The sequence below is a fragment of the Grosmannia clavigera genome (genome assembly GCF_000143105.1).
Source record: "Grosmannia clavigera kw1407 unplaced genomic scaffold GCSC_156, whole genome shotgun sequence".
In the NCBI taxonomy this organism is placed as follows: Eukaryota; Fungi; Ascomycota; class Sordariomycetes; order Ophiostomatales; family Ophiostomataceae; genus Leptographium; species Leptographium clavigerum.
In genome coordinates, this window is record NW_014040784.1 from 192,537 (window position 1) to 209,632 (window position 17,096).

General features: G+C 61.6%; 4 protein-coding genes across 4 annotated transcripts; 1 reads left to right on the plus strand and 3 right to left on the minus strand.

The window, feature by feature from the left end:
• Positions 1-90: 90 nt before the first annotated feature.
• CMQ_2082 (histone gene transcriptional corepressor) lies at positions 91-6,668 on the minus strand (the record flags this gene model as incomplete). Its single annotated transcript, XM_014316040.1, has 3 exons — positions 91-1,849; positions 2,045-6,600; positions 6,666-6,668. The coding sequence occupies 3 exons, from the start codon at positions 6,666-6,668 to the stop codon at positions 91-93; spliced, it is 6,318 nt and encodes a 2,105-aa protein (XP_014171515.1).
• A 562-nt stretch (positions 6,669-7,230) lies between these two features.
• Positions 7,231-10,009, plus strand: CMQ_2439 (clathrin-coated vesicle protein; the record flags this gene model as incomplete). The annotated part of the gene is made up of 8 exons (XM_014316397.1): positions 7,231-7,253; positions 7,376-7,502; positions 7,601-7,731; positions 7,793-8,875; positions 8,960-9,149; positions 9,214-9,822; positions 9,876-9,891; positions 9,951-10,009. 8 exons carry the CDS (start codon positions 7,231-7,233, stop codon positions 10,007-10,009), a joined length of 2,238 nt encoding a protein of 745 aa, XP_014171872.1.
• An 860-nt stretch (positions 10,010-10,869) lies between these two features.
• CMQ_2429 (GTPase activating protein) lies at positions 10,870-14,840 on the minus strand (the record flags this gene model as incomplete). The annotated part of the gene is made up of 2 exons (XM_014316387.1): positions 10,870-13,777; positions 13,924-14,840. The coding sequence occupies 2 exons, from the start codon at positions 14,838-14,840 to the stop codon at positions 10,870-10,872; spliced, it is 3,825 nt and encodes a 1,274-aa protein (XP_014171862.1).
• Positions 14,841-15,179: 339 nt separating this feature from the next.
• Positions 15,180-16,013, minus strand: CMQ_2486 (uncharacterized protein; the record flags this gene model as incomplete). Its single annotated transcript, XM_014316444.1, has 2 exons — positions 15,180-15,268; positions 15,719-16,013. 2 exons carry the CDS (start codon positions 16,011-16,013, stop codon positions 15,180-15,182), a joined length of 384 nt encoding a protein of 127 aa, XP_014171919.1.
• Between the last annotated feature and the right edge of the window lie 1,083 nt (positions 16,014-17,096).

A 17,096-nucleotide genomic window follows, 5' to 3' on the forward strand; every position in this document is an offset into this window, starting at 1 on the left:
ATCCTACAATGTCTGTTGCCGTGTCTGGCCTATTCTTGGTATTCTCGCCTGTGTCCTCTCTCCTGTGTACTCTTCTCTTCCCCTCTCACCCTATGCTTCCACCATGTCGACATCTTCCACCTCTGGCAGCAGCAGCAGTGATGCCGGCACGTTCTCGTCGTAGTCTGCCGGCACGTCGCTCAGCTCGCTCTCGTCGTCGGCCGAGTCATGCACGCTGCCGGCCGGCGACGATGCTGCCGAGCTGTGCGGGTTGGGCGTGTGGGTGTCTGTGTGGGGGCTGAGCAGATGGCCATGGTCCGGATCGGGCGAGTGTTCGGCCGTCTCTCCTCCGTTTTCATCCCCGTTTTCGTCTCCGTCTCCGTCTCCGTTTCCGTGTCCTCCGTCCTCTCCGTCTTCCTCTTGCTGACTAAGTCGACTTTTGCTCCGCGTGCTTCGTCCTCGGCCCCGTTGTCGACCACGACGGCCATCCGGCTCGTCTTCCGGGCCATCCGCCTCTGCTTCGACCTCTTCCTCACCCCGTCCATCGTCACCGTCGCCGTCGACCCCACCGGCCTCGTTCTTCGCACTCGATGCTGAGCCCAGCCGCATCGATCGCCGTCCGCTGCCGTTGTTTTCACGTGCAGTCGCAGTCGTTGTGGCTGTTGTCGATGCGCCTGCTGCGGACGTCAAGATCCCTGCTCCTCCCCCAGCTGCACTTCCTGCACTCCCAGCGGCCACTCCTGTCCCGATCACACCTGTGCCCGTCACGCCTGTTCCCGTCACGCCAGCTCTCGCTGCTGCTGCTGCTGCCGCTTTTGCTGCCGCCTGTTCGGCCTTGCGCAGCACATCGGGTCGCCTAACCCCAGCTGCACGGCCTCGACGGACCGGATGGTCGGCGCCACCTTTATCCTTGTCTCCGCCCACTCCCGAGCCCTGGCGCTCCATCTTCTCGGCTACGTGTAGTGTTATTCCCCCAGGCGGTCCCTCCGAGCCGGCACGTGACCTGGATCCGGTCTCCGCTGTTACGGCCGCCTTGTCGCCAAACAGGTTGAAGTCACGCAGCATCTGTGACGCCTCGGCTTCCCGCTCCTGGCGCTCCAGGCGCTCGGCCTCCTGGCGCTGCTGGCGGTGGCGTTCTTCGATCAAGCGGGCTGGGTCCTCGCCAGGTAGCCCGCGGGCCACTTCGGCAAACACGATGCTGTAGCAGTCGGCAATCAGATCGTCAATCGGTCCCGCCTTCATCAGACTGCCGTTGAGCTTCTTCATCTCGACCGCCTCGCGCATGGCGCTGAGGGCCTGGTGTTCTGGTTTCGGGCTTGGCTGGATCTCGCCGTCTTTCGGCATCCGCACGTCCTTGACGTCCTTGACGTCCTTTGCCTCTCTCTCCTCGCCCACAGCATCCCCTCCTCCGTCCGAGACTTCTTGTCCGGCCCAGTCACTGACGCGCTCGGCTAAAATCTCAAACTCTTCCGGCGTGACCGCTTTGAAGACATCCTCCATGGCGGCCGTCGCTGCTGCCGACGCGATGCCGTAGCAGCGTCGCAGCAGGCGTAGGTAGCTGATGACGCAGCTCTGCCAGAGGTCGGGAAAGTGGTAGAAGTCGGCACCTTTCTTGCGGATGCGTCGCAGCAGCGCCTCCAGGTTGACGCGGTCCTCCAGCACGACCAGCAGCCGAGTGACGAAGCGGACGTACTGCTCGGTGTAGACATGGTGACGGCCCGGCCGTTCGGCATCGCACTTCCACACGTTCATCACCATCGTCTTGGTGAACATGGACTCGCGCAAGACAGCAAAGGCCGCTCTGGCTCGTTCCTTGCGGATAGCGGCTTTGTGAGCGTCGACGTCGGACTTTTTGTCGTTCTCGGACTTGCTGTCACTGTCCTCTTTCTCCTTTTCCCTTTCGTCCTTTCTCTTCTCGTCCTCCATCTCCACGTCAGTCTGCTCCTTATCTTCTCTCACTTCTTTCTCCACCTCCTTCTCCTTCTCCTCCTCCTCCTCCTCCTCGTCACAATCCCCAAACAGTATCCGCGCATGGCGAATCATCATCCGGTGCTGCCAATTTGACTTGTCCTTATCGCGCAGATGTCGCAGCGACCGAATGACAAACTCCTCCCACGCGGCCTTTGTCGGTGCTGCAGCGCCGCCCGCGCCCGCGCCCTCCATCTTGACCCCGTACGGCTGCCGCTGCAGGATCTCGACGCCGGCAGTCGCGTCCAGGTCGCCGCGCCGCACCAGCTTGTCCACTACCGACAGCAGCTTGTAGTGCGGCTCCAGCACGGGGTCCTGGCCGTGGCGCGGCTTTGGCAGTTGCACCACCATGGCAATGGTACGCTCCAGCGCGCGCACGACCTCAGACACGCCTGGCTGGGCTGCCCGCTCGCGCTCGCTCAGCAGCACGGCTGGCGTCTGGTACATCTTCCAGACGCACTTGCTCAGCACGTAGGCGCTCTTCCAGTCGGGCGGCGAAGTGGCTGAGGCGGTGGCTGGTGTCGTGGCTGGTGCTGTGGCTGGTGCAACGACGGCCGCTGTGGCGGTGCCCAACGCCCGCCGAAACAGCCGGGCCGCGTACTTCCACACCATGTGTTCGGTCATGGAGCCGTGCTGGGCCTTCTTGTACGTCGACAGGGTGTCGGCTGCGATGAAGAATCGCTCGTTCTCGGCCGCCTGGCCAAAGGCCTCCATGGCAAACGGCTCGCGACTGCTGGCGTACATGCGCTGGCCAAAGTTGGCGTAGAGGTCGTGCAGCGCATCGCTGTCTGGCTTCGTGTCTCCGTCTGTCCTCGCCAGGTCCCCCCCTCCCCAGTACGACAGGGCGAGGCCGTAACAGTGGATGGCACTGCGCTGCAGACGCACCAGCTCGCCACGGTCCTTGTTCATCTTGTCGGCCGACCAGAGGACGGCCTCATCGAGGTCGTAATCGGAGCACTCGGCCAATCGGAACCAGGCATCCCAGCGTGACGGGGTCAGCTGCAGCTGTAGGCGCAAATACTGAGCGCCGACGCGCAGGTCGTCGGTAGCGCCGGGGGTCTGGCGACGGTTCAGGTCGACGCCCTTGAACTTGGTCAGGGCGATCATGCCCATGAGGAAGAACCAGCCACCGTGGGCGAGAGCGGTGTCGGGCGTAGTGGCTGGCACCGTGTCCAGCTCGACGCCGCCTCGCCATGCTTCGTACAGCCGCAGTGCATGGATCGGTCGCCGTAGATACTCGGTAAAGTAGCGCAGGTTGTGGATCATCTGTGCCGTCGACTTGGTCGACCCGATCGCCTGCTGCATGTGCTCGATCGTGTTCTTCAGCTCCGACTTGAGCAGGTCCTTCATCGACACCCGACTCGCCAGCGCTGTCACCTTGTCCACCAGCGCCAGCGCGTTCTTGCGCTCCAGCCGCTCGACCGGACAGCCGTGCTCCTCCACGTCCGAGGCTGCCAGCCCCAGCTTCAGCCCGTGCAGGTCGTATAGCACCTGACCCAGATGCTGTTCCCAGTGCAGCAGCCCGTCCATCCGCAGCAGGTCGGCTCGTGCCACGCGCAAAAAGATCTTGTTGGACGCCTTGCAGAACCGTCGTAGTCCGATCGTCTGGTGGATGGCGTCCAGCAGTTCTGCCAGTGTGTTTTGCATTTGGGCTGATAGGGAAGGTGCATCAGACGGAGATGACAAATCTCCACCTTCACCACCTTCACCACCTTCACCTTCGCCCTCACCTTCATCATCCTCTCCCTTCACTTCCGTTCCTCGGAGCCCCCGGTTCAACACCGCGTACAGCAACGTCCACGCCCGCACATACGTCTCGTGCAGTCGGTTCTGGAAGCCGTGGTATGTCTGCGAGCCCGAAGCCGCTGTTGCCAGGCCTGCCCGCACTTCGTCCTCCACCATCAGCGCCACGTGCACCATGCAGATGGCTCGTATCAGCGCTGCCGCCGTTGTCCGCAGGTGTGCCTCGTCCACAATGTCAAAGGCCCCGGCGTCGTTGACTGCCAGGTGCAGTGCCTGGATCAGCGCCTCGTCCAGCGTCTTGAGCATCTGCACAAAACGAGCCTGCTGCTTGGCCTCTGAACTTGCTGCCTCGGACGGTGTCCCCTCCAGATCGTCCACGATCATCTCGATGCTGTGCAGATAGCACGACAGCACCTTGGTCGAGTAGTCGATCTCCTTGTACGCATCCGCCAGCCGCGTCCACAGAAACAACCTCAGATCGGTGCTGCTGCCGCGCAGAAACTTCCATAAGTCGCGCAGCTCTGGCCCTGCACACTCCGACACCGGTCGCTGGCCCACAAACACTGAGCTGGGGTTCAGCACTGGCTCCAGCGTCTCGATCACCGCCACCGGGTCCTTGAGCTCTTCCTGGAAGAGCCCGAGAAAGAAATCCATCGTGGTCAGCCGGCTGATCTCTCGCTCTGCTGCCGTGTGCGAGATCTCCGACATGACTGCGTTGTTCGGCATCACCATCTTGACCACCGGCTTCTGCTGCGATAGAAACTGCCGCAGGCCCTCCCAGCAGCCCAGCGTATGCTCCCGTGCCACGCCCTCTACCAACGTCGTCGAGAAGACGCAAGCCCAGAGGTAGCGGTATGTCAGGCTGCTCGTTTTCGTCGTGCTGCCGTCTTCTGATGCCGCCGATCTCGCCAGCCCCGAGGCCACGTCCATCCATCGGTCCAGTCGGTCGCGTGTCTCTGTCCGCACCTCCTCACTCACCGAGCTCTCCGGGTTGTTGATCCGCTCGTAAACGTCCAGGTAGAGCTCAAACAGCATCTGCACGAGTCCATGCAGGTCTTCTCGCTGCTTCCTCGTCGTCTGCTTCCCGCCCACCCACTCTCCCACCTCTAGACATGCTCGCCGGTACAGAACCCCGTCTAGCTGGCTGACTAGCTGCACGACTGCCTGCTTCATCGTCGCCGACCAGCGCTGTGTCGCGTAGCTTGCCGCCATCTGGCCAACCCACCCGTATGCCACCTCATCCAGCGTGTGCCACCCGCTGTTCGACTGCTGCACAAACGCTCGCAGCCCGCGCATCTCGTCCAGAGTAGCCACCTCGACCGCGCTCTGCTGGCCTGCCTTGGACTGCTCCAGCAGTGCGTTCAGTCCCAGAATCGGCCCGGCCTTCTTGCTGAGCAGCACCTTGGCCCGCTCGTCCTTGAAGAAGACCAGCGCCGACCGCATGTCTCGTGCTGCTCGGCTCTGCAGCTCTGCCGTGCGCAGATCTGTACCTGTCAGTTGGATCGTTCGCCGCACCTCGTCCAGCGCCGGTAACGCTTTTACGCCCAGCCGAGTCAGCAGTCTCTGCGCCAGCCCAAACAGATGTGAGTCGGCCTCTTGCAGTGGCTGCAGCTGTTCAGCCAGCGTCGCGTTCGCGTCCACTGCCTCTCCTGCCAACGTCTCTCGTCGTCGAATGCGCTTGCTTCGCTTCATGTCGCCGCCCGCCTCCTCCTCGTTCGCCGCCTCGACCAGGCCAGCCGCCGACTGAGACCGCTTTCGCGACTGCGACGTACTGCGATCCTTGTGGCTGTCCTTGTGTTCCTTTGTCGTGCCGCTCTCGGCCGCCTCCTCGTCTGATGCCCCACCCGCCTCCTCAGCCGCCGGCCGCGACACGTGCATCGATAGCTGCTGGTCGATCTCGATCTGCATCAGCTGGTTGTCGTCCGGCATCTCCGGCGCCTCGATCTGAATCGCCCGTCCCGAGACGCCCTCCTCGCTCGCCGATCGGACCAAGGCCATGCCCAGGTCGGCCCATGACGGGCTCGAGAACCGGATTGTCAGCCGGACAACAGCTGCCGTCTGTGGCAGCGCCACCGTGTCGCCCGTCCGGTTGGGCAGCCACGGGAACGGGTCGAGGTACCGCCGCAACGCCGCCGCCACCTGTCGCCGCAGATACGGCGCCATGATCGGGTGCGTCAGCGCTATGTCGTCGCCCAGCGCCCGTAGCTGGTTTCGCAGCTGCTCGCCCGCAAAGCCCTCGGCGAGCGAGGGTGGCCCGACTTCGTCGACGGCCGGGTCATCGTCTAGCTCGATGGCCGCCTCGAGGCAGTACCGCTCTATTCGTGCGCTGCGCAGAAATGCCGCCACACGCGCTGTCCGTCGCCAGAGATCCGCATCCGACGGATCGCGGTCGAGGGCCGCCTGGAAGTCGTTCAAAGCCTCATGCGAATCGTCTAGCACAGCCGCCTCGGCAAACACGTCCGTCTCCGTATCCGTCTCCGTATTCGCCTCCGCCTCTGCTCGTCGTGCCGCTCGCGCCTTGTGTCGGATGCGGTCCAGCAGAAACTGGCCGTGGTTCTTGTATGCGAGGTAGTATGTCTGGGGAAGGCTGCTCTCGGACGCGTTGTCCTCGATCGCGGCCGTTTCCAGTGCGAGTCGTGGCGCAATGGCCGGTCCCGACGCCAGCAGCCGGTCCTGCTGCTGCTCAGATCGTTCGTATTCCGTCGCTGCATCGGGGTATTTAAAGATCTCGGACTCGAAGAGGGCGTCGTATGCCTGTTTGGCTTCCGGGAACGACCGCGCGCCCTGGGCGTGCAGCTTGAGCGCCGTCTGGTATAGCTTCAAGGCATCCTCCGTCTGGATCCGCCGCGTCACGTCGACCTCGTCCTCGACGTTGTCCTCGGGCTCGACGTTGATCGCCACGAAGGCGGGCTGCAGCACCAAATGTCAGTGGACCGGGGTCATTATGATCAGGAGCAGCAGCAGGATGGGCTCACCATGCTGGGCAAGCAATCCGGGGCATGCGATCGATGTGAATTTGACTATGAACGACGAGAAACAGACGCCGGGCGAGGAACGGGCAGCACCCAAAGTAGTCGTGATTTGCGCTACAATCGCGTGAAGCTGTTCGACGCGATCCTTCCCAGCAGTAAAGTGCTGGAACGACGTCAACCAGTCAAGCCCGACACCGCCACAGGCCAGCAGCTCCAGGTGTGGCGCTGAACAGTGGGTCTGTGCGTGGGCCCAGGGCCGCTTTCGTGGGCTTGAGACCAGTTTTCGCCAAGAATCACGACAGACAACAACAGCACAAAGCCGAAAGCGTCGCCCGGTGCGCTTCTCTCTCCAGTCTCCCACCCCATCCGAGGGACCGAGACGGTCACGCGTCTGTCTGCCTCCCGACCAGCTACACATCTGCGGCCTGTCCGACCTCTCCGCCCGCCGAACCGCCGACGTCGCAGCGCGAATTTTCTCAGTAAAGCTGTCGCTACCGGATTCCAGCGAGCTCCTCCCGTTGGCACTGACGCGAACCCGCCATCCGTGACACAGCGATCCAGCGACACAATGGTTGCGCCCGCCGTGCCCGAGTACGTCTCTCCCGTCCACTGCCCGTGTTCACCCCTGTCTTCCCCCGTCCGCAATGCCACCCTTGCTCCATCGTCCCCATTGGCAGCTGTTCCTTGTCTAATCCACCGTCGCGTGCTGCCAGAATCACCGAGGAGGAGGTCCACGAGTCTGTCGAGAGCAGAACCGAACAGCTGTTGTCGCTCCGCGAGCTCGGCCCACCCGATCTCGTCCATCTGGTCAGGCAACCGATCCGCGGAACTGGTCGCCATGTGAGAGCCACTGGAACCCCTTTTTCCCCTGCGAGCCATTCCCCCTCCCCACAGCAATCCACCCGTGCTGACGACGTCGGCGCATCTCGATCATCTAGATTGGCGTGTACCATCATGTGACAGGTGTCGACGCATCCTCCTCGGCCAGCCTGGCCGCCTACATCAACACCCTGACGTACCGCGAGCCCGGCACGACTGCCACGACCAAGATCAGCGAGGGCCTGTACTGGTAGGCGACGACGGCGAGAGACGGAGAAGGCCACGTGACGCGCCACTGCTGACACGTCTAGCTGCTACAATGCGCTCTCACGGCTCGACATGCGGGTGCACGTGACAATTCCCGGAACAGTCGAGAGCTACTGCGTCGACGAGCGGGGCGAGAAGAAGAAGGCGTCGGACGAGCTGTGGCTGGAGACGTATCTGTGCAGCGTGTTGCGGGCGTATTCGTACGCCGACGACGGCAGCGGCGAGACGATCCGCAAGATCATGGGCGTGCGGCGCTTCAACCCGGTGACGAACACGGAGACCGAGCACCGCTTCCTCAACGCGGCCGAGCAGCTCTTCTTCCGCGGCTGGCAGCTGGGCTCCGACGCCACGGTGCAGGTGCCGACGGTGGTGTCGAATCACCTGGTCAGCGGCCTGCTCAAGTACTTTGAGACGACCGGCCGCTATGCCTCGGGCATCAACCTGTTCCAGAAGCTGCGCACGCAGAACGTCGAGGTAGCTTCGCTGCTGGCCAAGGTACTCTTCATGGGCAACGAGGAGGTCGACGGGGTGCGTGTGCTGCACCGTGCCCTACAGGAGGAGCCGATGGACTACGTCATGCTCGACACCCAGGCCGCCTTTCTGTTGCGCAAAGCCCGCACCGCCGCCACGGCCGAGCAGAAGGAACAGCGGCTGCGCATGGCTCTCGGCTGTGCCGACCGCAGCACCGTGGCTGCCCCGAGCGAGTTTGGCACGTGGGCTCGGCTGGCCGAGGTGTACGTGGCCCAGGAGGATTGGGAGAACGCGCTGACGATCCTGAACTCGTGCCCCATGTTCACGTACCAGGACAAGGACTCGCCCCAGATGCCCGAGCCGAAGGAGGTGTCGCTGCCCATCTTGCCAGAAACCCGGCTGGACGAGCTCGACGGCGAGCTTGACTCGCGCTACAACGATCAGGTCGACCCCAGCCTGCTCGGCCTGCGTGCCGCCGCCTACCGCGGCACTTTCAAACACGCCTACAACATCCTGACCGAGATGACCGCCAAGATCGGCTGGGACCAGCTGCTGAAGATCCGGAGCAACGTCTTCGTCATGGAGGACGAGTACCGCACCGAGAAGAAGGAGGGCTCCATTGCCTCTTATCCCGTGACCCAACAGGCCGCCCAGGCGTCAACTGCCACTGCCGCTGCTGCTGCGCCTGCTGCTGCGCCTGCTGCTGCGCCTGCTGCAAGCGACACGAAAAACAATGCGAGCACGGATGCGCTTCGGGGCACGCCCGACCCGCAGACAAACGGGCACGACGACGGCGACGATACCGGCAGCGCTGCCGAGAGTGAGAGCAGCGCGGACGAGGACGACGATGCGTCCAAGATCGAGGGTGACGACCGGTCCGGGGTCGAGAAGCCGAGCACGGCGGCCGATGCGGGCGAGAAGGAAGAGCATGTGAGTACAGACGAGAGAGAGAGGTAAAGAGAAAGAGAAAGAGATCACGTGACTAACAAACCAGGGCACCGCCATTGAAGAGCACCTCTCGCGGCTGAACAACAAGCGGCTGTGCGAGCGCTGGCTCGACAGCTTGTTCATGGTGCTGTACGAGGACCTGCGTGTGTACACGATCTGGCGCACGCAGATGGCCCAGTACCGGGCGCAGCAGATGCAGTACAAGAAGTCGGCCGAGGAGTGGGAGATTCTCGGGCTGCTGGCCGAGCGGCTGCAGCACGCCGACGAGGCCGTCGAAGCCTACCGCGCCTGTCTGGCCCAGCGCTTCAGCCCGCGTGCCATGTCGGGCATCCTGCGGGCGCTCAAGACGGCACGGGCGGGCAGCAGCCGCACAGGCAGCACCAGCAACGGCCACGGCAACGCGAACGGCACGGCGAGCACGGCGTCGCCAGCAAGAGCCGCCGGCGGGTCGTCTTCCCATCCGACGCCGGTGGCGATGCCGCAGCCGGCCAGCACGGCCGAGACGGTGGCGTCCGTGATCCGGCTGGTCACCTGGCAGTATCGGTGGTATTCGGGCTTCTCGCCACAGCTGCTGCAGACGGTTCGCGTCCTGATCGAGGACGAGGGCGCGGTCAAGGTCGGCAGCCTGGTGCAGGCCACAAACTTGCCGCAGCACGTGCTGGACCTGACGCACCACTATGCGGCGCTGTGCGCGACTTTTCACAGCAGCGGTACGGACGGGTAGGTCGGTGGACACAAGGGGGAGCGCATGACAGATGAGACGGAGACGCGCAAACGGTGAAGGTTACGGAGAACGGAGGGAGAACGGAGAACGGACGGAAACGGAGTGCAACGATGACTAAGTGGGAAGCGAAAAAGTGTCAGCAGATGGACAGAGGCTGCCTTGTGTTAACAGCAGTAGATAATCTCCGCCTGGGCGAAAGCGTGGTGTTTCTCTTGGTCGTGTTTGTGTTCGTAATAGACTCGTATTGCCTTGTGCCAATCTCGTCTACCACTGAAATATTGCATTATTTTGCTATCGCCTCCGAATGTGATGACTGATTTTATACGCCCCGTCTTGACCGCCCACAGGATGATGATGTAAGAAGAAGAACACGGAAGAGACGAATGAAGGAAAAAGGAAAAAAATCAATGTGCAGAAATGCCGACACCAGCCCAATGCATCAACTGGCGGCAGACTGCGGTGTCGCCTTCGTGGCCCTTCCCTTGCCCGGTCCATAGTCTCTAGAATATGCAATCGCTATCGTGTCGCCCTTTTTTGATTAAAACAGATGAAAATATGCGGATGAGAGCACGACCGGAAATGAGAGGAGAAAACAGGGTAAAACGGCAAAAACGGCAAAAACGGCAAAAACAACAAAACAAATCGACAAAATGCGACCAGTAAAAAAGACTCGCAATGCTGAGAGGACGTCCATCCTCTCGTGCTGCGCACAGGCAGCCGAATGCTCTCCTCCCCGAAGTTTTATGCTTCTATGATATCTCAGCCGTAACGCATCACCCAGACACGGTGATAGAAAGGACAAAGGAAAATAATCTTCGCAAGAAGGAGGAGAAGGGAAATAAGAAAACAAAAAAGAACACAGAACAGAACAGAAAAAAATCAGAAAGAAGAAAATGGTCAAAAGAGACAGAAAGGAAAAGAAAAAGGAGGGAAAAGCAACAGGTTCAGAGCGCACGCCCTTCAAGTGCAGGCGCAGCACTACATCACCTCGGCCAGCGGTCGTCGCTCGCGCCGCGAGCGACCAAACAGGGTCGTCCCCTTTCGGCGCACATCCTGGCCGAGCTCGTCGTGCGCATCCGGGCCGGCAAACAGGCGTCCAGCGCTTTGTCCGTCGGCAAGCGTGCCCTTTGTCGTCGCCGTCGTCGCCATAGTCGTCGCCGTCGTCGTCGTTGCCGTCGTCGTGTCTCTGGTGGCACCGCCACTGCTGACACCACCAATACTGCCACCACCCCCACCGCCAACAATGCTGCCGCTATCCGCTTTGCTGTCGGCCGTGTCCGGCTTCCTCGCCTCCTTCAACACGTCCCGCTGCTCCCGCCGCTTCTCCTCAATGTTCTCCTGGCTGAGGTGGCCGAAGCCGTTGCGCCGTCGGAACGTCGCCTCCATGACCATGTTGCAGTCCAGCAGCCGGCGCGGAAACGCCTGGACGACGCCGAACATCTCCATCGGGTCATTGACCGCCCGGATCTCCGACTCGCCCAGCTTGAAGACCGCCAAGGCCACCCGGAAGAGCGTCTTGCTGCCCTCGTAAAAGAAGATGTCCCACACCCGCAGTGTGGTCTCCATCGGCAGCGTGCCGATAAAGCAGGACATGAACCAGGCCGTCATGCACAGAGTGATGGGCGGCAGGTGGTCCGCCGACGATGCTGCTGCCAGTGCGTCGGCTCCCCGTCCGCCCAGCATTGGCAGCTTCATCCGCAGCCCCAGTGGGTTGCTGTGCTTGGCCGCCTCGTGTGCCGCTGCCTGGTGCCGCTGGCCCGGGTGGCCGGCGCCCATGTCGAGCTCGCCGCCGATCTTGGCCCACACGTTGGGCAGCGAATCCTGCAGCGCTGTCATCAGAACGCTGAGGTCGACCTTGGAGCCCTCCAGCGACATGTCGTGCGTTCCCGGCAGGTAAATGCGCGTGATCACGTTCAGCAGCCAGAAGCACTGCTCCTCTGTCTCGACAAAGAGCAGCAGCAGCCCGGCCAGGAAGTTGAGGCTCTGGCAGTACCCGATACGCGGGTTGTAGATCGAAAAGGCCAGCAGCACGCGCCGCAGCTTCGACACGATCTTCGGCTCGTCCGATCGGTCTGCCGTCGGGTCCGTGTTCGGCTTGCCGTCCGCATCCAGATCCCGGTTGTCGCCGTGTCCGGGCTGCTGGCCGTCCGCGAACTGGAAGGCCACGTTGTCGGGAAAGGTGCGGTGCAGGTCGCGCTCGATCGCTTCGATGTCGACTTCCTTGGCCTCACCGGCCGCTACCCGCCGCACGAGGCAGTCGTAGATGCCCGGGTGCTTGGCCACAATGCTGGGGCCTCCGGCGTAGTAGAACCACGCCGCGCCGCGCCACTCGGGCGGAATACCCTTGCGGATGAACCGTTTGGTCTTGACGCTCGGCGGCGGGAACCGGTTTGGCTTCTCCGTCATCAGCCCCGAGTCCTTAAGATACGCCACCCACTTCCGCCGCCGCCGGTTGATGTAATCTGTGTACGGGCCGTTCCACGAGTCGTACTGCTGCCGGCTGATGTACTGGTTCTGCTTGCGGAAGCCATACCGGTCGCGGGAGTCGGGATCCTCGGCCTCGGTTGCGTTTCGGAAGAGGGACGACCTGGCCGACCCAGGACGGCTCTCGCCAGCTTCGACGCCCAGCCCAACGGTCAGAGGCGACTGCATCTTAATCTGGTCCTCCCGTTCGAGCATCTTGGCAGAGTCGCGCTTTTCCCGCTCGATTTCCGGTTCGTCGTACTCGTCCGGCTCCGGGTCGTGCTTCTCGTAGCTGTCAGGCTGAAGGTAGTGCTTCTCGTCGTCCTTGTCGAGTCGGAGGTCTTGTTTCTCGTCGAGCTCGTCGTCGAGCTGAAGGTCTTGCTTCTCGTCGTACCTGTCGTACATGTTGTACTTGTCGTCCGCATCGATCTCCTCCTCCCTCCGGGCCGCTGCTTTCTGGGCCACAAGCTCGAGGCCGGCATGGTCGGGCAGAGACGACGGCAGGCCCGAGTTGCGGAAGAATGCAGCGGAATCGCGCACGAGGTACTGCTCCCTGCCCTCCTCTGCAGCCAGCGGCGGCGGAAGCATGGCGCATTCACCGTCAGTCAGCACCTCGTCTCCCGAATCCTTGGCGTTGTCCTCAGCGCCAGTCGAGTCAGCGAAGCCTTTTTCGTACATATCCATAACATCGTCGACGTCCAGGCTGTCGTCGCCGCCCGAGGCTGCGTTGGCGTACCACGAGATAGAGGCTCGCGAGCTCGTCTTTGTCGCCATGCTGCTCCGGTCTGTGCCCGTGGCGGTGAACAGGGTTCCCTGCGCGGTAGAGTTTGTCGTCTGAGACCGGTAGCTGGACCGGAGCGCCTCGTCGGCAATCCACGGTAGTGGATCCCGGGCATGGGCACTGCCGCCGGAGCCATTGGTGTGCGGGGCCTGGTAGGGGTGTTGGTACAGGTTCTGATGGCTGTTTGAGCGGCCGATCTGGTGGTTGATCTGGTGGTGGAAGGGGTAGTTGACCTGGGGCGGCATCGGTTGGTTGTGGTGGGCGCCGTAGCTGCCGCCCATGCCGTCAGTTCGGCTGTACGCAGCCTGTGGTCGGGGCAAGCCTGGAGAGATCATGCCGGAAGCCTGTAGCGGGGGGGGGGGACCGTGACGGCCACCGTGGAGCTGGTCGTTCGAGGGCCGGTGAGGAAGAGGGGAAAAGGTGCCCCCGGAGCGGTTGGAGGCGGCCGAGAAGCCACGGGCAAGTTCTTGGGGCCAGGATGGCTGTGAGTGGAGGCCCATTGGCGCTGGTCGGGCATCGCGCGAGCCGCGGCTAATGCTGGCCATACGAGGACGAGAAAAGTTGCCAACGAGCATGCCGTCGGACGCAAAAGACGTCGTGGGCGAAGGCCGCTCGGAAGCGGGAGAAGGCGAGCGCAGGGCTCTGGCGCCAGAAAAGGCAAGGGCGGGCAGGTGGTTGTTGTCGTAGTGGTTGTAGTTGTAGGTGTTGTTGGTGTTGGTGTTGGTATTGGTGTTGGTGTTGTAGTTGTTGGTGCTGGTGCCGTTGTAGCCGTTGCCGTTAGCGTAGACTGGGTTAATGATCCTCCGCTGTCCGCCGGCAGCCAGGGGAGAGTCGACGGTGGAATTGGGGAGGAACGATCGGGCGTCGGACTCCGGGCGACAAAGGGGTGTGAGCTGAGGCCGAGGAAGCGGCTGTTGATTGAAGCGGGTGACTGGGAACGCGAGCCGGAGTTGTTGGAGCTGGTGCGGAAGGCCTTTGGGGTGGAAGACCGCGGGCTGGTGGCAGCCGAAGATGTGGAGGCGATTGGCTGAGCGATCGAGTCGATCGAAGACGAGGTGTGGTCGTTGCCGTGGGCTAGAGAAGCCCAGCGAAGTGAGGGAGATGAGACGGGCGAGCTGATGGGAGAGACGGCAAAGGTGGGCGAGAGCGTGCGAGGCTGTTGAAACTGTTGAGGTTGGCGAGGCTGGAACGGCTGGTGAGGCTGCTGTTGAACCTGCTGGTGTTGTAGCGGCTGCAGTTGCACCGGGCGGGCGGTGAAGATGTCGGCAGACTCGACGTCCTCTTCCTCGTCGTCGTCGTAGTTGTCAAAATTCTCGGCTGCGGGAGACCGGTCGTAAAAGACTCGCGATCGAGGCGATTTGGATGCTCTGCCTGCAGCGCTGTTGCTTCGACTGCCTGGGTCGAGCTGCTCGTTTGTGTAGGAGTTGGGATGGGTGTTGACGCTGCTGCTGCTGTGGTTGCTGTTTGGATAGCCCTGGTCCGGCTGCTGCTGCTGGTGCGGCTGGTGCGGCTGTTCGGGAGCATCGCCCTCGTGTTTCATCGAGGGGTTATGGTGTCGCAGACGGTTCGCGTACAGGCCGAACTCACGGCCTTTCGCCAAGCTCCGCTGCTGGCGTCGGGACGGCGAGGACATCGAGGACGATGGTGAGGCTGCCTCGACGTCGGCCGCATAGGCCGCATCGTCGTGGTCGGAGAAGGCTGGCATGATCGGTGCTTGGCAGGACGGCCACACTCGGCCATCACGCTTGTTCTCAGGGCGTGCAAGTCAAATCGGATTCAGATTTGGCTCAGCAGACGCTGGTGGGAAGCGAGAACGGACAGGATGCGACACAGTCACAGATATGGACGGTCCAATGGGCGTGGCCACGTCCCTCTCGCTGCCGTTCCGTCCTGTGGTCTTGCTCTTCGGTTCGCGGCCTTTGCTGCTCCTTGTTTTCCTTTTCCTGCGTATTTTTCAAGCTCCCTTCCCGTGGTAGTGTATTTTTTTTGTTGACTTTCAGGGGCACCAAAGACAACCCCCTTAGCGTGCCAGGGCCATAACGCGCTAGCACGGCTGGCCGACTCCGTACAAGGTCAGGCTGCTGAGCTGTGGGGGGAGGAGATTGGTGGGCTCGGGCAGGGCGGAATGTGGTCCTGCGAAGACGGAGTCACCATTTGCACCTGCATTACGGAGTACGTGCATTGCATCAGAATGCGTCCTCGCAACATACGAGCGGCATGCGTGAACACGGCAGGCATGAACACGGCAGGCACAAACAAGTAGATAGTGTACGGGCAGGCACGACTGCAACCAACACCCGCCATACTCGCACGCCGTTCTTGAGTCGTCAATTCCGCAGTCTCGTCATGGTCACGCTCGCAAAAGCGCCTGCCCTCGTACTCGTACTCCGTAGAACCAGATGGAACAAAGGGACGGCTTCCTCGAACCGCTCTCGCCAAACAAAAAGGTTAAAGCTCGTGTGGCCTCGTGGCGTGCTCTGCGGGTGGAGCATGGGCTGCTTGAGGCCTGGCAGGGCCATGGAAATTTCGGGCGGACTGACAGGACCTGCCGCTGCAGGGTTAAACAGATTGCCAGTATCTTACCATGTACGACGTACAGACAGCGCTGCCTGCTCCTCGGACGATCAGGGGCCAAGCCTGCGCTCTTAATAAACGGCTGGCTGCCTTCGGTTTCAACCACCAGCTGCTTCGAAACGGCGTTGCGCTTGTGCCCGTAGGCGCTCCTGCTGATTGGCTGCATGTCTGCCCAGCCATGCAAGGAGAGCTCGGTGGAAAAACAGCTCTTGGACGCAAACGGAAGGATCGATGTGCTGTCGCCGTGGCAGGCAGAACCCAAGCTGTTCTTGCTCTCTCGCTGGTCCGGCCGCCCTCCAGTCATCTCCGGCTATCTGAATCGACCCGCCGCCACGGCTCAGAACCCCAGTCGGCAGTCGCGGGGGGTCATGAACTTCAATTTCAGCCAACGCCCATCTCTCTCTCTCTGTCAGTCTCCTGCAGCGCCGTACAGCTCTTCCCCGCTGCGCTAATGCGCGTGGAGAAGCTCAATCTCGCGCTATTAATATTACTATGTATCTTACTTGACTGCTGGCTCTTCCGCCACTGCGGGTGCGCAATTTGTGTGTAATTTGTTTGGTGTGCTAAAAGCCCCGGCATTTGTAAGATGCTCAGTGTTCGAAGATGACAACACAGGCGGCCGCGATGCAACATCACAGCGCCGCTAGCGACCATTTGCAAATGTCAACCATGGACTCGGAATGCTTCAGGGGCCTAAGCCGCCTGCTCCGGCCAGCGAGGCAGCCGACCTGCCAAACAGGGGTTTGCGGTCCTTCTGCCACCGTCAAATTTGCGCAGCCCGTGCATCTTGCTCGTATTACGGAGTATACGGAGTACTCACTTGTACTCCGTACTCCGTAGAACCTGCATGCAATTCCTCCTGCGAAAATACGGAGTAGTTTTCGTGCTCGTCTGCAGCTTCATTCTTACGTCATGATATTCCTCTGCTGCGGCGCGGCCCACCACCCAGACAGGCATCAACTTCTTCGCCATCCCCAGACCAAGACGCCTGGTACTGATCGACGGTCGTATTGTCGCCTCTTCGCCTTCGCCTTCGCCTACTTCGCTCACCGCTTCCAAACCTGCCCTCTACGACCATTCTTTCCCTTCTTCCACATCCTGTTATTCTTTCTTTTTTTCCGTTTTCTTTTTCCGTTTCGGACTCCGCCCTTCTTCCGCCCACTCTGGCAGTTCTAGATTCTGTTTTTCACATTCTCGCGTAAAACTGCATTCCTTAGCCCCCAACACTCTTCCTCATTTACAATGCGAAAGAAGTACTACGTAGTCCGTACGTTTCTCGCGATTCTCTCGTCACTGCACAATGCACTGTTGGCATTTCAGCTGTGTAGCCGTCGAAAACAAGATTTGGTCTCGAGAACGTCATCTCGGTCAGCTTATCAGCCCCTGC